Raw genomic sequence first — 25,699 nt, 5'->3', positions numbered from 1 at the left:
CCCGTGCTTGTCTTACCTCTCTTTGGCCGTTATAGATTGAAGATCCCAGTGGATTTGTGTGAGTGTGGCAGGAGGGTAACTGCCTGCATTAGTATTCTGCCAGCAAACCTTGTCCCTTGGGAGACATTCTTTCTCTACTTCCCTCTCCTCCGATTTGTTTCTCCTTCCCCTTTTTCCCTTGCAACAGCCTGGCTATGTGTGTGCTTCTGCTCTTCCCTCTCTGCTTGTAGCAGATGGGCCAAACAAAGGCCTATGTGAGGTGGAGATAGCAGAAGTGATTCTGTTAGGTCTGCTGTGAACCTTCACTAGCCTTTTGTCTTACCACCACAGTGAACATGTTGAGACCCAAGATACATCCACCAGACAGGAGGTTAGAGAGATTTAATGATCCAGTTTATTGTTGACACCAAGAGCGTTTCTTAGCGTATATCAGCCCCATGTCAAGCAGGTGTCATGCTGTCTTCTGTATCTGCACTGGAAGTTTATACACGTTCAAGCTGTACAGTATTAACAAATTGGGGAAGTAAATATGTCCCACTGCTCCTCCCAGGAGAAGCAAGCCCTCATGCAGACTAGTAAATAGCAGGGTTTATTTACAGTTGTTTAAATACCTGACTGCGCTGTGAGCAACCTACAGCTCTGGGGCTGTCTCCCATCTCCAGGGGTGCCTGCCAAGTCAGACTCAGCGGGAAGGGGAGGGAGCCTGGACTGTGGCTGCTTTGGTACCTCCAGAACTAGCTAGGGTGCAGCCAGTGCCAAACAAGCCTCCCCTGAGCCCTGGCTCCTGGGCAGAGGGTAATAAGGAGAGCATGCAGTTGCCCAGGGACTCCAGGCAGCCCATTTCCAGCTCTCCAGACCTCAGGAGGGCCACTGCTAACTCCATGGAGGATGACTGGGCCAACGTACCTACTTGACTCAAAATTGAGCTAGTCCCCAGGAGCCCTGTGGTGCCCTGAGTCTTTGCTCGCCTGCGTCATACAGCTGTGTTAATGGCAGGAGTGATGTGTTTTCCCAGTCTCTGCTGTGGTGGTGCCCTAGGCCATTTGATGCGAGCATGGCCCAGCAGGAAAGCAAGGCATTAGCATCTCGGTGAGGGTGCTTTGTCCATCTTGCCCTAGAAAAGGCAGTCCAGCCTGTGTTCAAATTCAGTCACCTAGATGTTTCCACTGCATGCGTTATTTTGATAGCTCTATCCTTCTGCTACCTGTGAAGTGCAGGACTAAGAGCGTGGAAACCAAACTATAGCAGTGAAATATCTAAGGTTTAATTAAGGCCAACCTGTTAAGTGCCTCCTTTTTGGCATCACGGTCCTTGGAGAACTGTTGTTGTGAAATGCAATGTTGTCTAATCTGCTGCCTGGGCCTGGACTATGCTGGCTTGTTAGGTGCAGGGTGTAATATAGGGCTTTCTCGCAGGCTGTTTTAATGGGGTTCGGCTAAACTATGCCTTGGTATCTGTCTATATGTGGAAATCAGGTCAGGTTTATCCTGTTAATGTTGCTAAAAGCACACATGCAGCTTATCAGGCATAGTGTCCAGGAAGCTGTGTGTGCAGGGGACCAGCCAGCCGCATGGTGGAGCTGCCACCTCAGCTCTGCTGACACCATTTCTGTTGGCAGCAGAGAGCAGCGCTGTTTCTGGGACTTCTAAGACTGACCTTCTGAAAGGGAGCCTTTGCTGTCTGTCATCAGCTGTCTGCATGTCAGCAGCAAACACTTCTGAGATGCTCAGCTAGGCAGGAAACAGGGTGGCCTTACAGTGGCCTGGGAGAGCTGGAGGGAGAGGACCAGGACATGGTGACAAGATGTTGTTTGCCTGCCTGGGCTAGCGTCAGCCACACGTCTGGTTTGGCACCGCAGGCTGGAGCGTTCAGTCAGGTCCCTGGTGGCAGCAGGCACAGACCCCCTGGTCCCAGGATGCAGGGGCCAAGGGCAGGCGCAGAAGCTTTAACCAGCCTGTATCCCCTTGGAGGGGGGTGACAACGCCTGTATGGGAAAAGGGCTGCCGTCTCTGCCTATAAATGCCCTGCTCTGCTGGGCTGGCCCTGGGGAGAGGAGTCAGGAGGTCTTCTGCCAGGAGTGTGGTGCCAGAGCTGGGCAGTAAACCTGCTGCATGGGAAAGGAAGAGAGAGCTCTTCAGGAAGGCTCTTCCCCTTGCAGAGAATTGCTGGTGGTGTCAGCCCGCTGCTGTAGCTGTTTTCCATCCCGAAGCAGGGCTGGGGCAGCATGATTGTGGCCCAGCAGCAGTTAAGGCACTACACTAGGGCTCCTGACTTAGGGTACGGCACCAGGGGGCTTAACTCCTAGCAAGGTGTCCTGCTTGGGATCCTGTGCTACACCATCGTACCGTACTGCAGTGCACAGACACCACTCCTGGACACTTGTGCTGTATTTGCCACCCCCAGAGATGGGCACCTGCTCTGACTGCCCCTTTCCCAGCCTGACCTGCCAGAGCCTCAGGTGGCTGTTGTCGCAGTGAAGCCCAGGCCTGGCCCACATGTTAATCTTTAAATTCCGAGGGTGTTTCAAGCCTTTCATCTGCCAGCTTTAGAGAGCAATGGGAGAGCTGGAAGTCTCCCTGCCAAACCTGTGCCAGAATAAGAAAGATCATGCAGGGCTGTCAGCCTAGAGGAACGGACGAGCCTGCTTACAGCCTCCATGGGGGGGACACCCCCTTCCTGCCCTCTGCCAAGAGGAATGTAAGAGCAGGAGAACTCCTGAGAAGGAAGACACAGGGTGTAAGGTCAGGCCGGACAATGGATTAGGGAGTGATGTTCCCAGCCAATGCAGTGGGAGAAGCATCTCCTTTCATCCACTGCAGCACAGGGCAGGATGTTGAAAAGCAAATTGAGGGCAGTAGTGGAGTCCTGGCCATCCCTCTTGTGCTCCAGGCTCCAGGAGGTCAGCCTTAACCAGAGCTGCACCCAGAAGCTGCTGCTGCAGAACAACCCTCATACCACAAGAGCTAAGAGGAGGAAGAGGAGCTGGAACTGATTTTTTTGGCTATTTCCACATCTGACTTGGCAACCAGGAACCGCAACTTCTTCCCTCCGGAGCGGATGAGGTCCACCGCACTGCAGAGACCAGCAACAGGGAGAGAGGTGAATTCTGGTTCTCCCGTTGCCTGCCCACAGGCTGACAGGTCCCCTAGGAGCCTTCTAAGGTCATGGACCATGTGTTAAACCAACAGGCCTCCATCTCCCTTGGCCACCTGGCTTACAGCAGTGGTCATGCTGGGCGCCACAGGGCAACTGTTTTCTATTTGCAAAACACCCCCACCCTCTGCTTTGTGCCTGCTCAGGTTCGTTCAGTGCTACAAGCAGGGCCTGTTTCTCTTCTGCATTCAGCTTTAGGGAGAGTCTGGCCTTCAGGCAAAGTGCTGCCAGGACAAGGGAAAATGAGTCCAGAGCTGCTCTGCTCCTTTGGCTTTTGTGGCTCTGTCTCAAACAGCCAGGCAAGGTGCAAGCTGCTTCATTCTGCAGCGTTTGAAGGAAGCCTGGGGCAGGATGAGGCTCGGCAGGACTGGAGCAGCTCTGCCCTGCTGATGCACCTCTGGGAGGGTCACGTTTATCTCCCAAATGTGGCCTCAGCCTTTCCTCTCTGTATCCTCTTGCAAATTCCCAGTACAGCTGCTTTCACCACGTCCCAGTTTCATGCTAAGGTAGCTCTGCTCTCTGACACCTGCCCTTCCTACAGGCTCCTGTGTTTTGTTTGCTGCGAGCGTAGCAACAGGGACTAGGAGACCCTGTGCAACTCTTTGCTACAAAACAGCAGAAAACCTGGGCTTCAGCAATAAATTTCCTTGTGCCGATCCTGGCCCAGGCCCTCAGTTAGGGTGGGACTCACCTCTGGTAGTCTGCCCCAATGAGACTGGTGCCGTTGACGGCCAGGATGCGGTCCCCGATGGAGAGTCTGCCGTCCGCGGCCGCCGGGCTGTCCTGGATGAGGGTGCGGATGTAGATGCCCGGAGAGCTCAGAGAGGTGTGCTGCGGGCAGGGACGGGCAGTGAGTGACCAGCCAGGGCAGCCAGGCACCCCGCGCCGGCCTGGCCAGCAGCTCTTCCCCACGGGTCGCAGCAAGGCTGGACCCTGGAGGCTCTCGGGTGCCTGCAGCTGGGTGCTGAGGAAAGCATTGCTAACACTGACAGGTAGGAAACACGAGCCTTCAGTTTTTACGCTCTGTGTGGACACAGAAAAGAGCAGTAGGGGCAATCTTTTCTTGTTCAATTTAATTACAGGTACAACATCGTTAACAAGCCTGCTGCCCTGTTTGTGGAAAGGGAGCTCTTTGCTCACAACTGTCCCTGGGGTTGAGTGATGCTCTGTTTCCTACTGACTAATGCACTGTCGTGAAAGGCCACTTAGTAAGATGATCCACTGCACTAAGCCAGATTGCAACGCGTCCCTCTGCCGGAGCAGGGAGAGCAGCGAGCGGTGCCAGCGCTGCTGGCCTCATGTGAGGACAAGCTGCCGCGCTGCTCCTGCTCACTTTGCCTCTCACCGAAGGGTGGAGGAAAGACCTCGGCTGAGTCATTTTCCTTCCACAACAGCTTTGGGCCTGGTTGCTCTCTCCAGCTGCAGGACAGCTGTGCTGGACTTAGCATGCACAGCACAGCGAGCCAGGAGCAGCGATCTGTTTCTCCCAGGAGATTCCTCTGTGCCTCATTTCCCCGGGAGAAGCAGCCTAGCTCGATGCTAGGGTTGGCATTAGCTTCTTTGCTGGCTTTGCATGGGGTATGAAACATTCCCTCCCACATGTCCCACTCCAGCTACTTGGTGGGGCATCAGCCCTGTCCTGTAGTCGGTGTGAACTCACCAAGCCATCGATCAGTCCCATCCCCAGCCCGATGGGGCCTCTCTCCAGCTCCACTACAAAGACGTAGCAGAAGTCATCAGTGGCAGAGCTGCGGCTGGAAGATGCTGGTGTGGGGTAGTCATAGGGGGTCGGAGAGCATCCTGGCAGCAGAGAGACTGTGTTACTGCTCCAGCATCGCCCAAACTCTGCCTTACAACTTTCCATGGAAAGCATCTCACCAAAACCCCATCAATGCTGACCTTGGGTAGCCCCAGGGCTGGTTTCGGTACCTTCAGGGGTGCTGCCTTTGATGCTGTTCAGCCCGTTCCTGCGTGCGTCCTGCAGGCCAGGGCCCTGGGGGGACTCCAGGCTCCCAGAGTCGAAGTTCAGGGGGGTGGTGGGTGGTGTCAGCAAGTAGGAGGTGTCCACGGGCAGCACGCCACCCTTTGAGGCCGCGCCTCGCCCCAGCTGCAGCTGCTTGAGCTTCTCCTGGAGCTGTGGCTCGCTGCTGGGGTGCTCTTGCGGGAGGCCCCCGTCCGCCTCCGGCTCCTCGCAGCCACCCGGGGAGCAGCAAGCCGCGGGGCCCAAGGTGCTTCCCAGGGCAGGGACGGGGCTCTCGCGCACCTCCGGGACATCGAATGCAGTGGACGCTTCTTTCTTTAGAAGGAGAAAAATGCTTGGTGTGAGCCCACGCAGCTGCTTTACAGCCTGTCCGCCCTTCACCATCCTCCTCTCTGAGGGAGGCTGTCTGCACTGCCCGGGTGCTTTGCATGCTTTGCACAGCTTTGCACAGCTCTCAGCTGCATCCAAAGCGTGAGCAAGGAGGACGCCGCTGGGGCTCGTCCTGGCTTCCCGCGCAGCTCTGACGCCGCAGTTGTGCAGCCGGGGCAGGGCTGGGCATGCACGGCCAGCCAGGAGGGGACGCGGGCTAGTGACATCCCCACTGGGGGAACCAGCTCTGAGCAAGGGGATCCCCAGCGAGATCGTGTTAGAGGGGTCGCAGGGGGAGCAGGGCTCCCCGAGGGCCCCAGAGCTGGGCAATGAGCCCCAGGGTGACCGGGAGGAGCCGGCGGGGCCCACGGGTGCTGGGGCCGATGGGAGCAGGCAGGGAGAGGAGAAGGGATCAGACCGGTTGGAAGAACGTCCTCCCCAGGAAGCTGGAGGCAATTACACGCTGCACCCGCAGCACGTCTTGCCCTCCCAGTGCTTTAAGGACATTAATTAATGCCTTTGTGAGAGCCTGCCCGGCTCCATGAAGACTTTGGGGATGGAGGCAGTACAGGGGCCCTCGCCTTCGCCCTGGCAGGGCAGAGAGGACAGGGAATGTGCCGGGCAACGGGGAACGCCACCTTGCAAACATCTCTCCCTCCTCCCTGCTAATGAGATTGCTGGGTCAGGTCTGTCCTTTCTGCTCACCTTCCCGCGCTCCCCAGGCGGGGATTAGCGGGGGCTAATCCCTTCCAGCAGCTCTGCGTGCTGAGCGGGTGGCATGCGAGGGCAGCGCGCGGGCCGAGGCTTGGCTACGGGCAAACAAGGGCAGCGAGCCCTCGGTCCGGGCCAAGAGCTACCGGAGCGAGTACCACGGGAGTAGCATGGGTGGGATGGAGAAGGAGCCCTGCGACCCTCCTGCCCGCCCAGGAGAAGACAGCCCCTCGGCAGGGCACCGCACGGGCCCCCAGAGCCAGGGCTACCTTCGCGGGGGCCGGGTCCGGCACGTCACCGCCGTGGGGGCTCTTGGTGTGCAGGCTCCAGAGGAAGTGGCGGATGTAGAGGAGGTGCCGGTAGATGTTGTCGTCCAGCGTCTCCACCTCCAGGTCCACCCGGAAGCCGCTGCTGGGCAGGATGATGGGCGGATGGTTATCGAAGGACTCCAGCACCTCATCTGAAGGCAGAAAGGGAGGGAGGCTAGCGCTGGCCCGGGCTGCAGCCCCGCTCCCCGCTGTGCGCAGCCCTGCTCTTCTCCTCCGCCCTCCCCGCGCTTCCCCGCGGCTCTCGGCCGTGCACAGCGATGGGGAGGGGAAGGCGGACACGCTGAGCTGGGAGAGGCCAGCATCCCTCGTCCTCCCTCTGCATCCTTCACAAGATGCTGGTGTCCTGCGAGCACGGTTATTGCTGATCACTGCAATTACCCCCGGGAGCCCCGGGGAAGGGAAGGGAATTACTCGCCGTTTGGTTTAGACGTAAAAACCTCGCCCGGCGCCTGCGGGTGACGGGAAGGCGATGACGGGAGCAGCGCTGGGCGCAAAGGCAGGGGCTCACCGCGCCGCAGGGGCTCACCGTGCCGCAGGGCGGCCGCGCTCTCCTCCTCGGCAGGCTGCCAAGCCGCGACGCGGCCCACGTCCATCGCCGCCTGGCACTGGCTCAGCACGCGCTGGAGCTGCGCGGGGCTCAGAGCGGGGAACTCGGCTCGCAGGCACGGCCAGGTCATCTGGGACACGGTGCAGGGCAGCCGCGTTACCCTCAGGGCTCATTGCCGAGCTGCGGCCGCGCCGGCTCCCTGGGGCATCCCCGCCTCGCTGCTGCCCACCCTGGGCCAGGACGGACGGACGGACGGATGGACGAGCTACCTGCTCCCATGAGCTGCCCTCCGGCCAACAGGCACCAGCCAAGGGCACGTCCACAGCCCTGGCTCGGCACTGCCACGGGCACCTCTACCTGAGCTGTGAATTTGGCAAAGTCATTCTCGCTGGTGCCTGCCCCCCAGCAGAGACGGGCGCGCGCCCCGGCTGGCGCCGGCAGCCCCTCACCTGCAGCAGCTGGGAGCCCGGCATGGCCAGCAGGTCGGCCACGCTGGCCAGCTTGGCGAAGAACTGCTGCGCCAGCTGCTCGAAGCCGGCGCCGCGCAGCCACTCCAGCAGCAGCCGCACGCAAGCCCGCAGCTTCACGCCCTTGGACCAGTGGAAACAGCCGAGAGAGGAGCCTGCGGGAGGCAGAGCGGCCGGGCTGAGCGCCCCGAGGCTGAGCGTCCCCCACCGCCCGCTGCCTGGGGGGAAGCCCACCACTGAGCGGGGTAAGAGCTGCCCCGGGATGGAGAAGCAAAGCCGGGTTAACGCTGCCCGTGTCCCACAGCCCGTGGCTCCAGGCACGCTAGCGCTCAGCGGGGCTGCTGTGTTAATCAGGGCTGATGAGCACCATCGTGCTCCTCAATTAAAAAAGCAGGCGGCAGTGGTTTATTACCCAGGTGGCCCCAGGAAAGGTGCTGCACTCAGCACCCCTCTGCTTGGGCTCAAAATAGGAGCCATCTTGCGGGGGTGAGGGCAGTGCAGCCAAGGAGGCACAGGGCTCAACCTCTCCTGGGCAGCAGGGCTGTGGGGGCAGAGCCGGATTTGGGCTCAGCTGCCCCACGAGGATGGTGCTGAGACCTGCCTGTTGCCAGCCTCCTCCAGCTGCCTGGCAAAGCCCCTTCTCCTAGCCCTACCACCTCCCAAGGTGGGCATGCTTTAAAATGCCCCGGGATGGTCCCTCAAAGCCCTCAGCTTCACCTGGGTGGGAAGTGCCCTGTCCCAGTGAGGCATTTGGGGCGGACTGACCCTTGTCCAGGAGCTGGTTGAAGAGCAGCGTGTTGGAGAAGAAGAAGAGGTAGGCGAACATCTGCGAGGTGATCTCTGGGTGCACTTCGTACTGGCGCAGCAGGTCCAGCACAGCCTGGTAGATGAGCACAACCCTGCGCAACTCCTCGGGCAGCGCGGGTGACGTCCGCCACGTCTCGCGGCCCTCGTTCTGGAAGGGGTTGCACTCCAGCAGCGCGGGGAGCGACACGTACAGACACTGCACCGGGAGGTACAAAGAGCTGGAGATGTGCAGCAGGATGGGGTATTTTATCTTTTTTTTTTCTTTTTTTTTTTTTTTGCATCAGCCAAATCCTTCAGACCTCCTCACCTCTGCAAGCAAACCCTGCTGGCCCTACTCCAGCAAGGGTTTTTTCCTGCTCTTATTCTCCCTTGCAATGTGCCAGTGTTGCACAAGACTTTTCGCTGTTTTTTTATAAAGACTTTTCTTCGCCTTTTTTTTAAAAAAAAGAAAAAAAAAGTGGTGGTGGGCAGGGGAACGGGGCCAAGCTTTCCCTATTGCCTAAATGGGGAGGGAGCAGCATGTAGCAGGCGCCTGTGCAGAGGAGCGGAGGGTGCAGCAGAGGGGTGGGGGGCGGCCGGCGCTGCCGGCCAGGCTCTGCCCCGGGAGAGCCGCGCCGAACGGACCCGGCCTCGCGGATGCCGGCGGAGAGGCAGCGCCGTCCTGCGAGCCCGGCGCCTCCCGCGCTGGAAAGGGGCCTCCCCCGCGGACACAGCAGCCTTTCTGCAGCCGCACACTGCGCGCTCTGTTCGCGGCGCGGGCGCTGGCGACCCCGCTCGGCCCCCGCGGTCCGGCGGCCGCGGGCCAGGGGCGCCGTTCGCGCCGCGGCCGTGAATCGCCCCGTTGTGCCGGGGGCCGGAGGCGGCGCGCTCCGGCCTCCCCGCGCCAGGCGGGCGAGCGCGCTCCCCCCCGGCCGAGGCGCCCTCCCCGGCCGGCTCGCTGCGTGCCGCGGGGATTCAATACTTTCCTTGGGCCGCGACCAAAATCGGAGCGTTTCAGCCCAAAGGAAAAAAACACCCTCGGCGTTTTGCAACCGCAAGAAACCGGGAGCTGAGTGAAACCCCTGCTGGCCGGGAGAGCGCTGCTGGGGACGCCCGCGGGGAGCCGCCGCGCGCAGCGGAGCGCCGACCTTGGAGACGTAGTAGACGCACTGCTGGAAGGTGTACATGATGACTTCCTCCAGGACCGTCATCGCCTCCTCGCTGGCTGTGATGGTCGAGGAGAACAGAGACTCCTTGGACCCTACGGCACGGAAGACGGAGCTAAAACCTGGGCGCTAACCTAGCTGGGCTGCCCGCTGGCTGTGCGATGCTGCAGGGCAGGAGCCAGCCGCGGGGAGCGCCCCGGCGGTGCGGGCAGGGAGCCGCGGCGCGGCCGGCCGAGGAAGAGCAGCCGGCTCCAGCCCAAACCAGCGCAGCCGAGCGGGGCCGGGCAGAGCGCGAGGCGGCCGCGGCCCGGGCTCCAGCGCGCCGCACGGGGGTCCCGGTGCGCGGCCCTGCCTCGAATAAACAGGCACCCAGAGCCCGGGAGAGGCGGCCGGGCGGCCGCAGGCAGCTCCAGGCTGGTCGAGCGGGAGAGGAAGCAGCGCGGAGACGGCCGAAAGCGCAGCTGACGCCAGCTCCCGAGGCCGCGGCTCAGCCCCCCGGCTGCGTCCCCCTCCCGGCTTGCTCCCAGGTCTCCTCTCCTGCCAGGCGCCCGTATTTTTAGCCCATCAGTGCTTTTTTTTTTTTTTTCTCATGTGAGCTGTCACAGGTTAAGAACGGGCCAGGGCTTGGGCCGGGGGGCCGCGCGGCCAGCATCGGCATGGGAGCGGCGGTAGCCGGCGAGGGGCGAGCAGCCGACCGCGTCCCTCCCGATGGCGTGGCCGGCGGCGCCGGGGGCAGCCCAGCGGTCTCTGCTCTCTGGGGTCCGGGGCAGGGTGCAACACGGCCCTCCGCCTTCATCGCCTCCCTCAAACACTCCTGCCTCCTCGGCCGCAGACGCACCGAGACCTCCTTGATCTTGGTGACAGCAGCCGCGGAGACTTTGATTTGCTGCGTAGACCAGACGGCTCCTGAAGCTGATTTCATCCCCTTTTCCTTTTTTTTCCCCCCCTTTTTCCCTGCATCAGCAGGTTGGCTGGTGAGCGATTCCAGAGGGTTTCCTGCAAATTCCCGTTGCCCCCCGCGGCGGCTAATGCACTCTGCAAGCTGCCGTGGCAGAAAGGGGAGCCGATGCCGAGCAGCCCGGCCCCGTTTAATCGCGGGCTGTCCCCGCCGCCAAGCCGCAGCTCGGGCGGCCGCCAGCTCGTCTCTGCGCGCGCCGCCCGCGCAAGGCGGTCAAAGGAGCAGCTCCGGGGCAGCCGGCGACGCTCGGGCCTTCCAGCAGTGAAGTTGCCCCCAGCAGCGGCAGAAAGCGGCGGTGCCAGGCTCACGCCGCTCCCCCCGGCCGCCCCGTGCAGCAGGCAGAGCCCCGCGCTGCGTCGGCCCCGCGTCCTACCTTTGACGTCCAGCTCTTCCTCCATGCTCTGGATGTAGGTGGGGGATTTCTGCTGCACGAAGTAGAGGATCTCGATGGCGTTGGACATCCAGAAGAGGATGTGCTGCAGGTCTGGCAGCAGGTCTGTGACGGTGAAGCGGGACAGGGACGCCGGATCCTGGCTGCGGAGACAGGGAGAGCGTTTCTGACCATCGGTCCGCTTGTATTGCAGCAAACGAGCGTGGCTAAACAGCAGCTCCCCGGGGAGCATGCGCTAGGTATGCCAGTTCTGGAGGTTTAAATCCAGCCTGCCTGCGCTGGCCTGTTCAAAAATAAAACAAAATAAATAAAAAGCATCTGGAAAGCTTCTCAACTGCTGAAACATTTTTTTTCCTGCTCTAATAAAGTCTGGGAAGCTTCTCCTGGAAGCGGCCTTAGAAGAGACCTGGGAACGAGCACCAAGAACTTCTCCAGATGCTGCTTTGGAGCCCAAGCGCTGGAAGCCGCCGTGAACGCGGCCTCGCGCGCTGCCCCCAGAGCCCCAGAGCGGGGCCCCGTCGCGGGGCACGGCGTGCAAGCCGCCCCCGACCGTGCGCACGTAGCGCCAGCCCCCGTGGGGCCAAACCCTAGCACGAGCGGCCGGAAAGTGCGAGCGCGCGGGAGTTGAGCCCAGGGCAGCGGGGCCCAGGCGTGGCGGGGATGCGCGTGAGCCAGCGCAGCTATTTTGCAGTGTGCATCTATTAACTGAGCCCTTCCGAGCGTGGGAGGCACCGGGCAAGAAAGGGGGCCAACGCCGGGTCTGCGCGGGATGCACCAGGGATGCACGCAGCAGGAAAATGGAGCGTGTCACGAGCGCGCTGAGCCGGGGCGGGCGCTGGGGCTGCTGCAGCTGGCCCCGCGCTGCCCTTGCTGGGGAAGGAAGGGATCGCTCTGCTGGCGGGTTGCATTCGCCCCCCACCCTTTCCAGGAAAAGCAAGGCCGGCAGGTTGGTCATACTTACTGCTGGGACTGCTTCTCGGCCAGCTCCCTCGTCTTCTCCTGGGACCAGGGAGAAAAAGAAAAGGCAGCAGTGACTATAAGGAAGAGCAGCAGTGCTGGTGGCGCGGCGGGCACCGGTACGGGCACCGGCACCCCGGGGCCACTTCGTGGGCGGCTCGACCCGTTTGTGCTTCCCCAAGAGGGTGAACACCCCTCTGCTCTTCTTCCCCCTCCTGCCAAAAGCTACGTGTAAAGAGCTGGCGGGAACCGGGCTGCACCAGCGGCTGGCGGAGCCGGGGATAACCCAGGCTGGGGGGGGGGGCTTCGCCGTGGGACCCCCCGGACTGACCCACACCGTCCGCTGAATCATTTTGGCCGCCTTGAGCAGCAGCTGCCCGAAGTCTCCCGGCTCGAAGGCGGTGGCCGAGTGCTGGACGCAGAGGCAGACGAGGAAAGCGGGCGTCAGCTTGTGGTCGTCCCCCGCCGGCTCGATGAGGGTCAGGATGCGCCGCAGCAGCGCGTCCTCGGCGGCGCGCTCGAACTCCAGCAGCAGCTTTCGGCGCGCCGCGTTGGGGCCGCCGGCCGGGCCCGGCTTGGCGGCGGGGTGCCGCGGGCCGAGCCGGCCGCCGCAGGCCGCGCACAGGAGCGGGGTGGCGGTGGCGGCGGCGCGCTGCAGGGCTCGCAGCCTGGCCAGCGTCTGGGCCGGCAAGGGCTGAGCCTTGGCCGGGTCCTTGTAGAGCAGCAGGTAGTAGAGGCCGAGGGAGAGCAGGTCGCCGTGCCGCAGCGCCACGGGGCCCGCCGCCTCGCTGAAGTTGACGGCCACGGCGGCGCCGGCGCCGGGCTCGAGCAGCAGCCGCTCCTCGGAGCGGCGCCGGGCCGGCGGCAGCCTCCGGATGGTGCAGTGCAGGGCCAGGATGTCCGGGGCGCACAGGGCGATGCTGGGGCTGCTGGCCGCCGTCCGCTGCCCCACCGTGTGCTGCTCGCGGTTCAGCAGGTAAACCAGGCTGTCCTGCGGGGTTGGGGGGGGGGGGTGAGCCGGGCACGGTGCTCAGCACCCCCCGAGGCTCTGCCCCGCACCCCCTCCCCGTCGCAGCCCCGAGGGTGAGCAGCCTCTCCACCGCGGTCCCGAAACGCAGCAGCGGCGGCGTTGGCAGGAGCGGGCGACGGCGCGAAGCCAGCCGAGAGCCGCCGGGTGGCACGGCGGAAGGAGCCAGGATGCCGCCCCCCTCGCCTCCCCAGGCCCTGCGGCAAGGCACGCCGCCGCGCCGTGCCTCAGTTTCCCCAGCTGCACGACGGGTTGAGCGCCGCAGGGCTGCAGCGCGTCCCAGAGCGAAGAGCGCCGGGGCGCTGCGGCCGCGTAAGGGCTGCAGCGCCGCCGTCACCCCGGGGCAGAGCAGGAAATCTGGGACTATCCAGCTATGCAACCCGGACAAAGTAGCCACTAACGAAAAGAGCGGTCCCAGTCGCTCGCTACGGGCCTCCTCCGCTCGGGGCAGAGGCCTCCCGGACGGGCTGCCTGCTTACCGGCTCGCCTTACTTTCGGCGGTAAGCAGGCAGACGGACGGGGACGGGGCAGCTCGCGAGCCGTCGGCCCGCGGCGCCGAACGCCGGAGGCTGCCTGCCCGCGGCGCCTGCGCAGGGACGTCCGAAGGCCGGCTGCCGAGCGCGCCGAGCAGCAGCGCGTCCCTCCCGCTGCACAACCACCTCCGCTCGCCCAAAAAAACCCACCGCCGGGCCCGCGCGCCTCCGCGGAGGGGAGCAAAAGCTGCTAAAAGCGCCTGTCTTAAGGATGCTCTTTGGCAGCAACGCATGCCCAACGCAGCCATGCAAGAAGCGACCCATCCCGCCGATCCCGAGGGCTCGGCCGGTGGCAAGGAGCCGGCGAGGAAGAGGGTGCCGGGCCGGGAGCGAGGAAGGCCGCGCGGTGCTTACGTGCTGCTGGCTGTAGCCCTGCAGGAGCAGGAGGTGCGGCGACTGGTAGAGGGAGAACCGCATGCTGCTGCCGGGCCGCTGGCCAGCCGGGCTGTCCCGCGCGCCGGCCGGGCCGCGCAGCGTCTCGGGCAGCGTGCAGTAGTGTCGCTGGAGCGGCTCGTCGTGCCGCGGCGCCGGGCGGCCCAGGCTGGTCTCGCTGAGGCTGCGCCGCAGGGCCGGCGGGCTGCCGTGCCGCTCAGCGCCCGCCGGCAGCCGCACGGCCCCCTTGGCCCGGTTGCGCTGCAGTTTCCGGGCTTGGGCGTTGATGCCTGCGGGACGAGAGGCGGGATGAGCCGCTGTCCCCCGCCGGCCGGGCCACCCTCCTCCCTGCAGCAGCGCTGCAGCCGCCGCTCCCGCTGCAGCACGGAGAGAGCCGGGATGAAGCAGCTTAATCCCCCGGGACGTGGGCGCGAGGCGGCGCGCACCCTCCCCGGGCCCACGTCCCCTCGCCCTGCGCCCTTCCCGAAGGGTGACGCCGAAAGCGGCTGCCGGCAACCAACACGAGGGCGTTTTGTGCCAACACCCCCCCCCCGCCCCATGATCGCCGAGGAGCCCTGTCCCCCCCCGCCCCACGCGTCCCAAACCTCCTCCCCGCCGAGCAGCCGGGCAGCGGCTCGTCCTCTGCAGCATCCTCGGCCGAGCCGCGCTGCCCGGCCGGAGCGGAGCGAGAGGAGACCTTGGCTAGAGCAAACAAAAGGGCCTGGATGCCTCCGGGGATGCAGCGCTCGCTCTCCCGGCGCCGAGCCCGAGCCCCCCGCGTTTCCCCGGCTGCTCCGGGCACCTGCCGGTGCCGGCCGGAGCGAGCGCCGGTGCCGCAGCGGGGGCTGCCTGCCGCAGCAGCGGGCTGCAATTAACTTCTGCCCAGCGTCGATTCGGGAAGAGCTGTCAGCAAGACGAATGGGAGCCCGAGCAAATGAGCGGGGCTGGCGCAGGCACAAAAGCAGGCCCGGTCCCCGCCGCGGCAGCGCCGCGCACGAGCGAGCCCCGCGCGCCACTCGGCGGGGGCAAGTCCTGGAAAAGACATAGAAAGAAGTTGCGGATGCGGTTGGGGATGTACCTTGCATGGGGAGCCTGCGCGGAGCAGGTCGCTGGCGCTCGGCGACGCACGCGGAGGAAGAAGAGGGGGAAAGGGCCTGCAGGATTTGCTCTCGGGAGCGATGCTGCGGAGGGGCTGCAGCAAGGAGCCGGGTCCCCGCGCGCAGCTCTGCCCCTCGGCTCCGCGCGGGAGCAGGCGGAGGGGAGAGGGCAGGAACGGGGCCCGAGTCCGAATCGGCGAGCCGGCGAGCTCCGGACAGGAGAGGCGATCCAGCCCAGCACTGCTTAAAGGGACACTCACGAGCTCAGACCCAAAAAAATGCCATCTGCCTTATTTGGTGAGGAACAGGCTCCCCGTTCTGAAATACATTTTTGTGTTTGTTTGCTTTAAATCGAGCGCTCCTTTGCTGGGAAAATGAAAGAGATGGGGCTGGGAGAGAGAGAGAGAGAAAATAAACCCTGCTGTTTACATGCCTTAGGATTAGGGCAAGAGATGGCCAAGCAGCCTGCAGCGGTCCGAACCGCGGCCTGCAGCCACTGCCGGCAGAGGCGCAGCCGGGCAGGCCGGGAAATGCCCTTCCACGTGCCCTCTTCCTTCTTAAAAAGGCAACCAGCCCCGCACCCCATCACCCCTTGCAGGGCCGGCGAGCAGCACGTTGGGGCACGTGGCGAACGAAGCCCTCGGCCGGGCTCTGGGCCGAGCTCGCCGAGGGCTGCGCGGGAACGGGAGCGCGGGAACGGCTGCGGGAGCCTAACGCGGCCCTGCAGCGCTGTTTTCTGGGGGAGCCCTGCAAAGAATTGGATTTCGGGGCATGATAACTGTGGCCAGGCTGGGTCCGGAGGGGACTAGGGAGGCCCGCACGCAGCAGGACGGCCATCCGCAGGACCGGGACCCGACGGCAGCGGTTATTGCCCCAGGTAGCATGAGCCGGGCTGGGAGCACGCGGGGGCTGCTGGGTCCCGTGCCAGGACGGACAGGCCATCATCGGTCCCTTATCTAGGGGAAAGGAAGCTTCTGTATTTATTTTGTGGCATTAAACCTAATAGGAAAAAGTTGCTTTTTCACTCCAGCTAGCGCCCCCGCCACGGGCTGGCTGCTAGCCCCAGAGCAGCCCTGGAAAGACAAACACAGCTCTTTTCCTGAACGTAACATGGGCCTCCTGTAAACCGGGTTCTTTGTTCAATCCTCTGGTACCGTTTTCTCAGTTGCAAGCTAACCCACCCAAAACACCGGGAAAGCCATGCCGAGGCCGGGGGAGAGCTGGCAGCTGCTTGCATAAACGGCACCAAAGAAAAGGGGAGAAGGGGGCCAGGTGTGATGGGGAGCGCTGGACGGTGACGCAGCCGCCGCCTCCAATCACAGCCTTCTCACTCTTCCTCCCGGGGGCCGGCATCCCCTACCGCACCGCCCCAGACCCGATCTTCGGTAGTACGAAAAATAAGGGCGAGCTTGAAGATGGGATGTAATAACCTGAGCAGGGCAAGAGAAAAGAGAACTGCAGAGGGAGGCCGGCGCTGAGAGAGCCCGCTCGCACAGAAGGCCGCCTACATTGGGAAATAAATAAAAGCCCAGATTTTTCAAGCAATTTCCTGCTTCCCCGGGAGAGAGGTGCTGCTGCTCCTGTTCACCCCGGGCTGCCGCCGCCGTCACGCAGACCGCGGGGTTTTCCACCTGCTGCTGTGAAGAAAGTTGGCTTCGAATTTACCCAGGAGGAGCTAAAGTGGGGCTGGTCCTTCCTAACTTAGCTGCTGTGTCGCACCCGAAGGAGATCCCCCCCCAAGTGCAATCATGCTAAGGTGGTTTTTTTTTTTTTGATCTACAACGCCAGCTCCTCAAAGATACCTTTTAATATCTACGACTTTTAATATAACAGGCTTAACTTCTGCGCTTCCCAACGCGCGCAGGCGATTCAGCCCGCTGACTCCTGGGGAAGCCCCGGGCAGCAAGGGCCGAGGAAGGAGCGACCAGCAAGGCTGGGGCACGTGCCCGAAGCGGGCTCTGCGCTGCCGGCGCATCTCCTGCTCCCGCCGGCGAGCGGGGCTCCTCCTGCCTCCTCTCCCCCGAGCCGGGAGCCCGGCTGGCAGCTGACGCCACGGGAGGACGTCACCCCTCGTTTACAGCAGACATGCTCAACCTGGGCTGCTAATTAGTGGCACGAAGAGGGAGCGACTTCCCCCTGCAGCGGGAAGCAGCTAATAAACCAATTAGGATAATGGGTAACTGAGCAGATAAAACTCTTAAGCTATGGGCTAACAGGTCACAGATGGATGCAGGGCCTTTCCTGCCTGCTCAGCAGAGGGGCAGGCTGCAGCCCGTGCGTGGGCAGCGAAGCCTGGCCCTCCCCGGCGGCTCTGGTGATTCCCGGGGCAGGGAAGAGCTTGGGACATGTTTCCGCAGAGATCCTGCTCTGCTGCACTTTGCTCCCGGGGAGCTGCCAGGCCAAAGTCCTGTTGTTCCCGTGCAGATGCTGTGTTTTCCATGCCAATGCTCTGCTCCTGGGGACCTCTGCCCGGCTGCGGGGACGAGCCAGCCAGCCTGCGTCATGCCAGGAGTTTTAGCTATTTCTGAGGTGGCCGCCAGGCAAGGGGGAGGCTGCAGAGCCGGCTCATCGGGCTGCTGCCCTGCTCAACGCTCGCTGCCGACCGCGGGCGCTTGGGCAAGGGGAGCAGAACAGGCCCCGTCTGGGGTCTGACGGGCAGGAGGCCTCCCGCGCTGGGCCAGGCAGCAGCAATATTGCAGGCTTTCTAGGATGGCGGAGACAAAAATGCTAAAGGTATGCCTATCAAGGTTGCCTGCAGTTCCTCATCCTCCCTGCGTGCCTCCGGCCCCAGCAGCACGTGGACCGGGAAGCTGTGCTCGCCACCACGGTGTCCCCTTGGCCGTGCTGCTGCCACGGGGTGAGATGACTGATGGTGCCACCAAAAGAAAGACTGTTAAAAATGCAATTTAAATAAGACCAGTCAGGGCTTTGTAGCCTGCAGAGCAGATGCCCTGAGTAAACGTTGGTGCACGTTTCCTTTCTTGGAATAGTCCAGTCAACCAGGGAAAAGGCCTCAAGGTAAGAAATGAAGTCTCCTTCTGCCATCCCCACCTGAGACTGCCCAAACAAATGAGGTAGTATCGGTCCATCGAAAGCATAACTGGCTTATTTCCAGGTCTGGGGCACGTGAGTGGGTCAGGAACTGCTTTTCAATTGGGAAAAACCCAAGATGCCAAGCCTGGACCTGCTCTGCACTGCCTGCTCCCGGACAGTGCGGGGCCCGGTTCTTGAATCACCTGAGCTTTGCTGCAGGCAAATGAGAGAGAAACACCACCCAAACTGCTCCTCTGTGGCTTTAGCAAACCAGAATAGATCTCGTTCCTCCCTGCAACAGCACCGGGGTGCATAGGTGCAAATGCTCCCCTCTCCCTATGGAGACCCCTCGCAGGAGAGCCTTAAATCACAGGTGGCTTTTCAGAGCGTTGCACGGGTTGGTACCCGATGCACTGGGCTGTTCCTGCTTTTCGGGGAGTGTGGGGGAGAAGTGGTGCCAGCGCCTGGGCTAAGGGATGGAGCTGGGGTCCGCCGTGCCGGGCACGTGTCCGCGGTACAAAACGAGCCCTGGCTCGAGCTGCTCCAGCCCGTGCTGGGGTCCAGGCGGCAGCGCTGCTTCCCGTGTTTGCTGGCGCTTTGCAGGCTGCAGTGAGGCTCGGCGTTAAAAGTGACCTCGAGCTCGTGGCGGGAGTGCTTGCAAGAGCCAGCAGGCGACCCTCAGCACCCGCAGCTAACTGTAACTATTGCACTTGGCTCTTTCCCTTTTCTCTACTCAAAATGAGCCATTTTTAGAGTCTGTCCAGCCCACAGCTATTCCAAAGCTCTAAACTTCTCTCTGATCTTGGAAAAAGAGAAGGAGCTAAAAGCAGGCATCCGCCTCTGCCTCCTCCTCCGACACTCGCCCCAGCCCGGGCCCAAGCCCTGCGCCAGGAGCAGCCCCTCTTCCTCCGCTCGTGTCGCCCGCGGCAGGGCAGGAACGATCTCCCGAGGAGCCGGAGGGGCTCAAGCTGCTCCCAAGATTGCAAATTCCACTCCCAGATTTCAGGGCACAACGGGCAGTTTCCGGGACGAAACTGCAAGCCAGTGAGTTGCGGCTGGCGGCGGCCCTGGCAGCCCCATCTCCCCCCTTAGCGCGCGGGGGTCTCGCAGCCCTCTCTGCTTTACAAAGGGGAGATGAAACGCACTGAGATCTGCTTGATGACTGCTTTAAAAAAAGGTTCTCCTGATGCTCTGAAGAAACCACCTGCGCTCAGGGGAGAGCCAGGTTTAGTAAGAGCCCGGCCCAGCAGCAGGGGCCGCAGGAAACGCGGGAGCTGGATGCTCTCCCTGGAAACCCGCGTGGCCGCTCGCCGCGGCTGCATTGCCCCTACGCCGCGTGTCTGGGCTCCTCCAGCCCTCCTTACAACCGAAGGGAAGAGCCCCGTTCCCGCCGGCGCAGGAGGCATCGGGCCGTTTGCTCCAGCCGCTCGCGGGGAGCAGCCGGGCTCCCGCTCGGCGCGTGCCCGGAGGGAGGCTGCTGCCGACGCCTGGGGCTGTTCTCGTGGAAGCGCGACCCTTGGCTACGGGCGTGAGGAACTGCTCCGCTCCCGTCCCCAGGCCGTCCTGCCCCAACACCCCACTGGCGAACGGGCTCTTTTGGCCCATGCCGCTCTACTTGTTATGTTTCCGCTGGGTTTCGCTGCAAGAGCAGCGTGAAAGCAGCCCGGCGCGCGCTCGCAGGGGACGGGCAGCTGGATGGGCAGCAGGCAGCACGGCCCGGCCGGCCGAGCGCGAAGCTCCCCCGAGCCGCGACGGGAGGAACGGACAACACGGATGGTCTGGGGAGGCCGTGGGTGGGCTGCAAACGGGCAGGGGGGGATTTGGGTTGGTGCCTCGGTGTGAAACCCCAAATCAGTTGGGGCGAATGTTTCGGGTCGCAGGTACTAAACTGAGCCAGGAGAGCACCGGCTACCAAATCTACCCGAGAGAGTATCGCAGCGCCGCGTGGGAGCGAAAAGACTGCTCCCATCGCACCCAGCGCTTGCACCCGTGCTCAGGAGGACAGACCCGAAATCGCCTTTCTCCACTGCAAAAGGTATCGCCGTGGCCCCACGCAGCCGCCCGACGCCGAGGACCAGCAGGCCCAACCCCTGCGCGCGCAGCGTGAGCGGGGCCGGAGCGCCCCAGGCCCCCCGCCGCAGCTGCTGGGCTCCCGCGGGCAGAAAGCAGCCGAGCACCACTGATGCGCAAAGGAGGGCGGAAATCAAACGGACCGAGCCTAACGAAGGCACGGCCCGTCCGCCCCGCCAGATGACTCGCTCACAGCCATGCTGCCAGGAGATCCTGTCCCCTCGGAGGGTGCGTGGTGCAGGGCCAGCTTGGCACCGGCACCGCGGCGGGAGCTGCTCCCTGATCCTCTCCCGGCCCCGACCGGCTGCCGGGAGCTCACCGAGCACCGGCACGGGGAGCGTTCGCGCCCGGCTCTGACCTGCGGTTGTGGTGTCCACGTCCCTGGATGCCAGCTCCTCCACCTCTGCCCTCTTGCGCAGCTCCAGCCGTCGGGAAAATCCCTCCCTGGGCTTCCAAAGGTCCTGGATGAGGAGCGGCTTCTCGGCGTCGCCGAGGACCCTCAGCCCTTCGGTCTGCCACCGCTTCTCCGAGCCCTCAAACCGGCCGATGACGTCGCACAGCACGTACTGGCCTGCGTTCACCTGGCTCAGCCCGTACCGCTCCAAGGCCTCCTTCACCAGCTCCCGCGCGCCCGAGCTCCCCGTCGCCAGCACGCTCTTGTAGTTGGTGCCCGCGCAGATGTTGCCTCCAAAGATCTTCAGGACACCCGGGGCAGAAAGCTGGGTGGAGAGCTCGGCTGGATCATCGTTGCCAGCCGTGGGGAAGGATGATGCTGAGCTCCGGTCCTTGTAGCTCAGTGTCCGGTACAAGACCTGGGAGAAAATCCGGCTCTGACGCTTCAGTCTGCTCTTGGATGGTGGAGCCATGGTGGAGGAGGACCCATAAAACATAGTGCATGACGTTGTCATGGGACACAGCTGGGCAAGGGAGAGACAAACAGGGAAGAATCAGGGCTTTGAAGGCCAGATATGTGACCGATAAGAGGAAAGCAGCCGTCTGCTCTGGATGGGGTGCAGGGAGCGCATGGCAGTCTGTTGCCGGCAGCCCATGGAAGATCTGCTTCCTCCTCCGACACAGGGAGAGGAGAGCAGAGAGGGAAGGCAGTTTCCCTTGTGTGACCCAGGACACCAGCAGCCAGGTTCATCCAGGCTTCTTGGGATCAGCAGTTGCCCCCAGGATGGATTTGTCCCCAAAAATTTGACCTGGAGCAGTCCCAAATTTCTACATTGTACATATTAATAGCAATCCCTCTTGCCTAAGCAGGAACATGCTTATCTGCAGCTGGTCTTGCAGCGAGAGAAAAGCAGAGCCCAGCAGTTTTGTCACACCCAGGATTCAAGAGGGACCTTCCTGGTTAGGAGCCAAGGCATTAGGAGTCACTTCCACTAACGAGTTTATGGAGCAATCCCATTTTTTAAAGGTGAAATACAAAGCTCAAATGCAAATTAAATCACAGTCAGAGGAGAGGTCAGTGCTAAATGCCCTTGCTAGCTAGGAGGCACCAGGTGAAAATGGGCTTTAAGTAGCCTTTCTAAAAACATCCTTACCCTGTCAAATCCTTTGGCAGCTGCTAGCCTGCTAAGGATGTTAAAATATACCTCAGCATTAGCAACAGCAGTGCCCACGAAGGGACCCTTGGCATGTGGGCCACCCGGGTTGTCTGCAGTGGCCCCATGAACAGGCCAAAGACCATGAGGATTTTTTGCTCTAGGCAGATGACAGTCAAGGTGATGCTGCTGCCAGCCTCTGGAGCTGGCTCTTAAATCGCATGCTGGATGCAGAAATACTCGGTGTTTGCACAGTGCTGACTATGTCACAGGCTATATGACAAACTGCTGATGGGAATGGCCCAGAAACAGACTTTGAGCACTTCTGATTTGGACAGGGCAGAGTTTGCCCAACTCCAGAGTTTTAAGCCGCTCCCTGGGACTGCGAGAAGCTCTCCGTTTCTGGACCTCTCGGAGACATCCCTCCCCGAAACAGCCACGATCGGGAAGAATGATGTCGGTCCTGGAAAGCCTCCAAACCACCATCTAATTCAGGAAGAAAAAGCATCCCTGCTGCTAACGGAAGAGGTCACCTTCTCACCCAGAAACAGCCTCTGGGCTGCGCACAGGGAATGGTGCGGCATGCAGCTCCGCATCTGTGCCCTGCTCCCCGCGGCCCCTGTCCAGCTCTGCTGCTGTCTGGGATATGCTGCTCCGGCGTGGAGATCAGAAATGCCTCTCTTCTCAGGACAGAGAGGGCAGGGCCCTTCAGGCTTGCTTGGGTCATGTTTCTGGGGAGCACTGCTGCAGATTGGACCTCGGGTCCAGGGGAAGAGGTCAAGCCACCCAGCAGGTACCCCACAACTTGATTTACAAACCACTTCCCCAAGCTCTTAGCGCTACTCCACCAGCCCCGGGCTACATTGGGTAGAGGAAAAACTGCTCTAGCATCCCAGGAAGACCCCGCTATCAAAGATGCATGAGACAATAACTTTGTTATCAAATTGCTGTTTTCAGTATGCAGATCTGACCCGATTTGATCTCATCTCATCCCTCGAGCACAAAAGGAAACCTTTTCACATCTGCTATTGGTAAAATCATTCCTTCAAGCCCACATCATAGGCAGTGAAACCACACTCACGTCTTGCTGGTCCCTGCCTGGTTTTGAATACGTTTATTTATAGCTCAGCTATTTTCCTGCTCTTTCTATCAAACGCAGCTTCTACGGAGTGCAGGGCCAAAGCCATTTCGCAGAGCAAGTGTTAGGAAAAACATGAAGTCTGGATAGAAAGATGTTTCCAGCCTGGCCGTTTCATTATTCAATAGCCAGAGCTACATTGGTTTGATTGCATTAGGCACCAGCCCAGACCACCTGAGAAACGATAGCTTTCCCCAGATGACGGTCTAATACGTAGTCTTAATCCCGTGGACATCAGGAGATGATCATGAAAGGTGCTGTCCCCACAGCTGCATGCTCAGCCGTGCTGGTCGCGGCCTTCGCCTGCGAGTCTAAAGGGGAAAGCACGGTGCGTGCAGTGCAGGTGAGCATCTGCGCCGCTACCCGTGACCGCGTTGCTCCGGCTCTGAGCCGCTATCTGCGGACAAACCGGCAACGGCATGAACTCTTACGGCGAGTCACCAGGACACCGGCTCCGAAACCTCCTGAGCCTGTTCGGAAGTCGCCTCTGTGCTGCACGCGGCCCCGTTTCCCCGTCTTGCCGTTTGAAAACGTGCGCTGCTTGGGGACGCAAAGCTCGCAGCCAAGGAAGCGTGATCCGGACTTTCCCAAAGCTTTGCTTTCTTATTCAGCGCAGGGCAAAACTTTCCCTGGCACTGACCGCTGCAAACCATGCAGGAATGAGCCAAAAGTCTGTTGCTGGCTCCCCGAGGAACGTGCGTCAGGTATAGACCGTCTCCTCGCACGCCATGCCTGACCACACCAAAACCGGCTCCTTTTCTCTGCCAACGCTGCCTGTATTTATTCTGCAGTTATGACAAATGGGTTTGACATTCACGCGGCCAACCCACGCCGCTCCATGACCACAGCGGACTGTGCTGCTCGGCAGCCCGGTGAGTAAAATACCACCAAGTCTAAAGGCAGTTTGAGTTTACCCGCCTACGGCATCGAAAGCCAGGTTGGAGGTGGGGGGGAGGGAAGAATTTGGGCAGCTCCTGTTAGCAGCAAGCAGCAACCCCCAGAGAGTTTCCCAAGGGCTGCGGCGTTCCCGCTCCCTCCTGGATCGGCAAGGCCAGTGCCCCCGATGCAGCACCCGTGCGAAGGTCTCCTCTTACCTTGCCATCCTTCTCACGCGCCCTTCCTCCTTCCCTTCGTCCTCATCCTCAACACGAGCCTCGGGCTTCCCCCCGCGTCGTGCATCCTCCTGCGCTCGTCCTGCCCCTGCAAGAGGGAGAGACGGAGCGGTGTCGGCTGCCGGCGAGCGCCGCCGCGGGGCTCTCCCGCCGGCTCGGCGCGCGGGACGGCTTCGGCAGAGTCCTGCACCGGCCCCTTTCGACCGCGACCCCACCCCGGGATGCTCGCCGAGACTTTCGTTTTCTTGCAGCTTGTTCTATTTTGTGGAAACCGGGAAAGCGGCCGAGCGTGCGGTCCCCCCGCCTGCCCCGCGCAGAGCTGGGGCACGACAGTAACCCGAAACGAGAGAGAAAGAGGCACCTGCTAAGCACCCGCCTGTGATTTCATGGGTGTTTCTCGGAAAAAGACAGCAGGCAACAATAAAAAAAAGCTTTTCCGTGGCTCTGCAGAGGTTAAAGATGAAAGTGTCGGCTAATCAGATCACCTAATTGCGGCTGCTGTACAACCAGCTCGATTCAGCCTCCTCTCGCCAGCCGGGTGCACGACCCGTAACCGGCGTCCGGGCTACGGGGGAAACTTCGGAAAGGAGACCGGCCGGGATGCGAAAAGCAAAGAGACGTTGAATCTGCCTCCGTCTCTCACGGTGTCTTCCTATGATTAATCGCTCTCACCGTTTAAATATTTATGCCTTATTTCCAACGTGTCTGGCTTCAGCTTCCAGACGTTGATTCTTGTCATGTTTTTCTCTGCTCAATTAACGAGCTTTTGGGTACCAAGCTGTTCCCCCCCCCACCCCAATGAGAGTATTTAGACAGTTTAATCAAGCCATCCCTCCCCTCTCCCTTTTGTTTTATTTATAAGTAGACTAAACAGATGCTGTCTCCCGCTGTAAGGCGTTTTCTGCAGCCCCTGCATCCTCTTTGGGGGGTGTCCAGTGCCCTCCCCCATTTTCCAGCCCTGCTAACAGTGCACCCAGCAGGGCAAAACACGGGGACGCCTGCGCTGCGCTCCTGCTTCCCAGCCGCAGCGGCCCCGCGTCCGAGGCGCGCAAGCTCTGCTTTTGGCTGCTCTCAGCTCAAAACCAAGTCTCACAGTGCTGTGACAGAAAAAGCCCTTAGTGCACGTGACACCCCCACCGAGTGAAATTTTTGTCACCTGGAAAATTTTTCACTTCTCCAGCAGAAAAATGAAGGGGCAGCTGCGCAAGGGCCCACCCAGCTAGCTCCCGCCGTGGTCCTGTGGATGGAGGGCGACGGGAAACTCCCATTTAGCTGCACCCAACATCTGGAAATCAGCTCCTACAGAAAAGGGTGAGTGTTCAATTTGTCATCCTGACTGGGGACAGGAAAACGTTCAAGACTCCAGTTATTTATTTTTTTGTGCAAAAAGATTTCCATTGTCCATTCTGCCCTAACTACGATGCCTGTCATTTGCCCAGTTCACAGTCCAGATATGTACACACTATTAACACTGTACTAATCTTTGTGTCATCTACAGACCTTTCCAGAAATAATTTACATCTCTTTTACTGATAAAAGCACTGAAACTACCAACTAGCGATGCCCAACAGCGGGTGATAATCTCCTCTGATAACTGCCTTTGCAATGTATCAGGTTTATTTAATACAGGCTTCCTTGACACTGTATAACGTCAGCTCTAAATACTGCAGAGGACTGACTTTTAATACTGTATACTGCAGATTTTAACAATAATATCACATTGCACAAATGCCTTACAAAAGTGTACCACATCCACACAGTCACCCCTCTCATTAGAGGATGAAATCACTCTTACTTGACAAGAGTTATTTTCCATGCAGCCGTGCTGCACGGCGTGATTTTTTTTTCCCCTGATGCTTAAGTCTTTAATCAACTAAATCCTGAGCCAGGTATCTCCTTATTTTCTCCAGGCAGGATGATATCAAGCCAACCAACCTGTAGCTACCAGGTCATCT

General features: G+C 61.2%; 2 protein-coding genes across 3 annotated transcripts in view; both read right to left on the bottom strand.

The window, feature by feature from the left end:
- Nucleotides 1–107: 107 nt before the first annotated feature.
- On the bottom strand, nucleotides 108–20,855 carry RADIL (Rap associating with DIL domain). 2 transcript variants are annotated; one of them, XM_068908087.1, is made up of 14 exons: nucleotides 20,306–20,855; nucleotides 13,730–14,037; nucleotides 12,147–12,806; nucleotides 11,820–11,857; nucleotides 10,841–11,001; nucleotides 9,492–9,604; nucleotides 8,323–8,560; nucleotides 7,540–7,712; nucleotides 7,070–7,220; nucleotides 6,484–6,674; nucleotides 5,053–5,449; nucleotides 4,814–4,953; nucleotides 3,845–3,984; nucleotides 108–3,072 (listed from the first exon to the last, which is right to left on the bottom strand). In XM_068908087.1, exons 1-14 carry the CDS (start codon nucleotides 20,853–20,855, stop codon nucleotides 2,964–2,966), a joined length of 3,369 nt encoding a protein of 1,122 aa, XP_068764188.1. In that variant the 3' UTR covers nucleotides 108–2,963. The 2 variants fall into 2 exon arrangements, with proteins under 2 accessions (XP_068764188.1, XP_068764189.1); XM_068908088.1 differs by having other exon boundaries at nucleotides 5,083–5,449.
- MMD2 (monocyte to macrophage differentiation associated 2) overlaps nucleotides 20,744–25,699 on the bottom strand; it is a 33,393-nt gene continuing 28,437 nt past the window's right edge. Inside the window, exons 8-9 of the mRNA XM_068908093.1 lie at nucleotides 23,727–23,832; nucleotides 20,744–20,864 (exon numbers count right to left, since the gene is read on the bottom strand). Coding sequence (XP_068764194.1) covers nucleotides 23,740–23,832 — 93 coding nt within the window. The 3' untranslated portion in view covers nucleotides 20,744–20,864; nucleotides 23,727–23,739. The remainder of the gene's footprint in view (nucleotides 20,865–23,726; nucleotides 23,833–25,699) is intronic.

Source organism: Struthio camelus, chromosome 15 (genome assembly GCF_040807025.1).
Source record: "Struthio camelus isolate bStrCam1 chromosome 15, bStrCam1.hap1, whole genome shotgun sequence".
In the NCBI taxonomy this organism is placed as follows: Eukaryota; Metazoa; Chordata; class Aves; order Struthioniformes; family Struthionidae; genus Struthio; species Struthio camelus.
Note: the sequence above shows the minus strand (reverse complement) of the source record. Positions and strands in the feature narration are given on the sequence as shown.